General features: G+C 43.3%; 1 protein-coding gene across 1 annotated transcript; it reads left to right on the top strand.

Moving 5' to 3' along the window:
- Positions 1-4,917, top strand: LOC121956185 (amine oxidase [copper-containing] 3-like). The gene is made up of 5 exons (XM_042504319.2): positions 1-1,619; positions 1,763-1,881; positions 3,311-3,477; positions 3,977-4,109; positions 4,201-4,917. The coding sequence occupies exons 1-5, from the start codon at positions 47-49 to the stop codon at positions 4,489-4,491; spliced, it is 2,283 nt and encodes a 760-aa protein (XP_042360253.1). The 5' UTR covers positions 1-46; the 3' UTR covers positions 4,492-4,917.

The following is a 4,917-nucleotide window of genomic DNA, read 5'->3' as shown; positions in this document are numbered from 1 at the left end:
ATCACTTCCTCTGCTTAACTATATCGATTTTTACAGCTGCAGAAAAATGGTCTCTAAAACTATTTGCAATATCCTAAAAGGCCTTCTGGTTCTTGTAGTTGTTGCCTCGTTAATAGGCAACTGTGTCCTGATATGGCTCAATACCCAACGCACTCCAACGTGCCCTGCTCAACAGGTTAATCCTGTAAAACATGCACCACATGATGATCGCAGCGTCGTCTTTGCAGACCTTTCAGTGGAAGAGTTTCTACAGGTGCGCGACTACATGACCAAGATCCCAGGGATGAACATCTCAATTGAACCAGCTTTACCTCCTTTCGTCGACTACCTGTATATGATTGATCTCTCCCTGCCAAAAAAAAAGGATGTCTTGCGCCATCTGGATACCAACGGACCTAAGCCAACAAGAGAGGCAACTGCAGTGGTTTTTCATGGCACTAAGAACAACGTAAAGGAATATGTAGTGGGTCCTCTCCCCAACCCGTCCTACCACCGTGATGTCACCCTTGAGAGATATAAAAGAGAGATCCCTTTGACTGCACGTCCAATACATTTTGGTGAACACATTGGTAGAGAAATTTTTCTGAAAGGTGTACTTAAACCAATCAGTATGCTGCTGAGTGAAAGTTTTGGTATAGACGCAGCCTCAAGTCCTGCTTTTTACGAAAGCATGCCCAGAGGAGTGAAGTCAGGGGACAGACAGACCTGGCTTGTGCTCTGTCGAAAGGTGGAAGGCTTCTTTATCCACCCTGTGGCGTTCGAGATCTTCTTCGACCACAGAAGCACCAATTTTTTGTCCTGGCGCGTGATTAAAGTGCTTTATAATGGTCAGTACTTTGACAGTATAATGGAACTGAAGCAGCAATATGAGGCAGGTACTGTGGATAAAGTTGTCTACAAACCTGTGCCGAATTACGCCTCACTCAAACCCAAACAGAAACCCACGGGTGTTGGACCCCAACAGTTTTATGTCCATGGTAAGCGATACAGTGTGAAGAATAACCACATCGTATATCTTGACTGGAGTTTTGCCTTTGGTCTGAGCCCACTTACAGGCATGAGAGTTTTTGATGTTCGTTTCAGAGGGGAGAGGATCATCTATGAGCTAAGCGTTCAAGAAGCCATGTCAGTCTACGGGTCTGTCACCCCAAATATGATGCTCACCAAGTTCCTTGATGGAAGCATGGGCATTGGTCGGTGTGCTTATGAGTTGGTCAGGGGGGTCGACTGCCCTTATTCAGCTACATACATAGACACGTTCCATTTCATGGACACTGGTGTTCCACGCCGACTCAGAAACTCAATTTGTGTCTTTGAGCACAACACAGGTTCTCCTCTGCGGAGGCACTTCTCAGAGATATTCTACAACAGTTATGGAGGACTAGCAAACAGTGCCTTAGTGTTCAGGACCATCACAGCCATAGGAAACTATGACTACATGTGGGATTTCATTTTCTACCAGAGTGGGTCAGTGGAGGCCAAGGTGCACGCCACTGGCTACATTGGCTCATCTTCTACGTCAAATAACAGTTTTACATTCGGTCACCAAGTGGCTGAAAATGTCACCGGAAATATCCACACCCATTTTGTCAACTTCAAAGTGGATCTTGATGTTTTAGGTGAGTGTTGTAGGAATCTTGAGGACTTTAAGCATGTCAGAATCTATTTTTTTTAAATATAATTGAACAAAAGCTACAACTAGGCATAATTGCAGAAAGTAAAGTTAAAATAACATGCAGTCAACTGAATGTCACTTCTCCAGGAGTGAAGAATGTTTTCCAAACCAAAGACATGGAGTTTGTGAATGTCTCACTGCCCTGGATGCCTGAACGCCACGCCATGATTCCTAAGGTGGTGGAGAAACAGCTTCAAACAGAGCAGGTGCAGTCTCATTTTTATTTAACATTGTAGCAGTAATAGTTATAGCTGCAGAAAGGTATGGTTTTTAACACTTTCGCACAAAACTGGGACTCAGATGCAGAGAAAAAAAAAAAATACCAAGAACAGTTTATCAAATCCAAATCTTTGCTTAGGCAGTCAGCAAAGGCAGAAAAAATCCGTTCAGGGAAATCACACAAGAAACAAGTCCTGTTTCTTTCCTTTGTTGAAGACATGGCAGCCACCACCATAACTGTGACCCATTTTTTTGTGTGTTTTTCCTTTAGTATTTTTCTTTATTTCTTTTATTCATTTATTTTTTGTATTTTTTTATTAATGTGTTTAATTGTTGTTACTTTTATTTAACTATATGGGAAATGGGGAGTTGGGTAGTCCTTGCTTGAAATGTATCGTGTTCAAGTTCCTTTCTTTTTTTTTTTTTTTTTGGTGTGTATGTGGGTGGGGAGTGGTGGGGTGAATATTACTGAAGGGAGGAAACCCTGGGATTCAAATACACAAAGGCTGATCATTAACTACTCACAGCTGTGTGAAATAAGACACAGGTGACACACATGAGGTGATCAAAAGAGGCAGGAAACTCAGGAAGTAAAACTAGCACCAAACACAGTAGCTGTGTCTGAGACTGTTCTCTATCACAGATACAGTGCACTATATAGTGTGTCTGCCATTTTGTAGTGGTGTCCGAATTCTCTGCTGTTAATTTCATTCACTATTTAGTGCACTATAAAATGCTCACAATGCACAGAAAATTTGGGTGTACATACGATGCACACTACATTCAACTCCCGTCTACCACAGTGCAATGCAGTCGTGTATTTCCTGGGGAAAAAATTCCAATGTAGTGTCCGAAATTTCGTTTGGTTATTCCCTATATAGTGCACTATTTGATACACACTACATAGTTAATAGTGAGTGAGTGACAGAGGGGACGGTTTAGAACACAGCTAGTGAGTACACATTTCAACATCAAACAGGAAGTGGACACAAACACATGAACAGAAACTTAACATTAGCACAAGGTCATCCAGCTCAATTTCAGCTGCAACCTGTAATTACACGTATTGGTCAAAATAAAAACATGCTAATAAACAAAATTGTAATAAAATTTGGTCTGGTGTCAGAGGGAAGAAAATATAAACCACAAAGTTTGTAAAGTTTGGCATTCTCACATGGGGATTTATGGGGATTGACATCCGTTTTAGCACCTGCCTCAAGTGGCCATTAGAGGAACTGCAGCATTTGGCACTATTGCTTTGACTTTGTTTTTCAGCTTCGGAGGTTGCTGCTTAGTCAGAGGATATAAGACAGGTGATGCATTCACAACTGTGAGAAAATGTGGGGAAAAAATCTGACAAAAAGGTCACCTCCAACCACACTATCCAACATGTGTCATTTGTTTGTCATCACACAGGAAGCAGCTCTGCGTCATGATGCCAAGACTCCTCGCTATCTCCACATCGCCAGCGATAAGACCAACCGCTGGGGTCACCAGCGCTCCTACAGGCTGCAGGTGTTCAGCTTTGCTGGAGACCACCTCCCAGAGAGCGAGCCAGAGGAGAGGGCCATGTCCTGGGCCAGGTGAGAGGCCAGCGCCCTGTGAGGGGACCTGAGACTTGAGGCTAAAGAAGCTTTTAGGCTGTGACACACCAAGCTGACCACCAGCCATCTGCTTATCTTGGGCCCACTGCCCTTGTTGCCACGGTGTATCCTGCACTGATGGCCCTTGCTGACTGTTGTTGGCTTTCTTTTTGTTGATGACTATTACAGATGACTGTCATCTGCTGGTATGGAGGGGTACTGCCTCTCATACAGGTGTAGAATGTACGTGCTGGTTGGTTGTTGGTTTGATGTTTCTGTGCAACTTTTGACCAATGTAGGGTGACACAGCAGGGGGCTTTTTTGCCACTAGTTCTTTGACGGTGTGCTTGGTATGTTATGGCCTTAAATCACAGACCGAAAGTGATTGATCACTTTGTGCACTCCCCGCCTTTCTCTGGCTTTTGTGTGCAAACAGTGTCACCTTATCATCATGTTGTTTTTCCTCTCCCTGGAATCTCACTTAACTTTTTTTCCTCAGGTATAAGGTCGCCATCACTAAGCAGAAGGACTTGGAGCACAGCTGTGGCAGTCTGTACAATCAGCATGACATCTGGACACCACCTGTTGACTTTAGCAAGTACATTGAAGACAACGAAAACATTGAAAACCAGGTGTGCAAAGGTGTTTAGAACATACAAATTTAATAAAACCTACCAAGCCATTTACTTCCCTAATACCTCTTTATTTTCTTTTTTTCCCCAGGACCTGGTTGCCTGGGTGACTGCCGGCTTCCTCCACATACCCCACGCCGAGGACATCCCCAATACGGTAACCGTGGGAAACGGGGGTGGGGTCCTGCTGCGGCCACACAACTACTTTGATGAGGACCCATCCATCCACTCTGCTGATGGGGTGTACATCGACCCGGGCAACGAGGCCAGCTGTGACAACAACAGGATGGCCTGCCTCGCTAAAGAGACCTGCAGCCCTGTCTTTGAACCCTTCACCTACAACGGCTTCCACTTCGATGGAGTAACAAGACAGAGAACTTAAAATGTGATTCTTTTAAATATTAGGGAGCTTAACAACTATTTGACAGATTGCCTTCAAATGTAGTACAGACATTAACAAATTTAAGTTTGTGCACAGAAAATATTTCGCACTGAAATACTGAGTGGAGTGAGCAAATTGAAAACAGGTTTATTGCAAATCAGTAAAATATTTCCAGTTCTTAATACAGTACATACATTTTTCTTTTGATTTGATAAGGAAGCCAGAAGGTGCAAGTAACAAAAGGCATGAGATATTGTGGATGATTCATTTTGATTTAAGAAAACAGGCACCAGAATTTGCTTGGCAGTTGACCAAGACATGCAACTCTGCATAATTTCTAAAGGCCTAATGCCTCTGTGATACACAGCAATGTAAATATGCAACAGTGCAAATAAAAAGTGGCAACAGCCTACAGTTTACCCACTA

The sequence above is a fragment of the Plectropomus leopardus genome, chromosome 18 (genome assembly GCF_026936395.1).
Source record: "Plectropomus leopardus strain MGB_pleo_1.0 chromosome 18, ASM2693639v1, whole genome shotgun sequence".
In the NCBI taxonomy this organism is placed as follows: Eukaryota; Metazoa; Chordata; class Actinopteri; order Perciformes; family Serranidae; genus Plectropomus; species Plectropomus leopardus.
This window is presented reverse-complemented; position numbering and strand designations above follow the sequence as displayed.

What these genes read in the sequence shown, in the direction of transcription:
- LOC121956185 (XM_042504319.2), top strand. Translation starts at nt 47, where the DNA reads ATGGTCTCTAAAACTATTTGCAATATCCTAAAAGGCCTTCTGGTTCTT. An exon ending in AGGGCCATGTCCTGGGCCAG is followed by an intron (nt 3,478 to 3,976) that starts GTGAGAGGCCAG and finishes TTTTTTCCTCAG; the next exon opens with GTATAAGGTCGCCATCACTA. An exon ending in ACGAAAACATTGAAAACCAG is followed by an intron (nt 4,110 to 4,200) that starts GTGTGCAAAGGT and finishes TTTTTTCCCCAG; the next exon opens with GACCTGGTTGCCTGGGTGAC.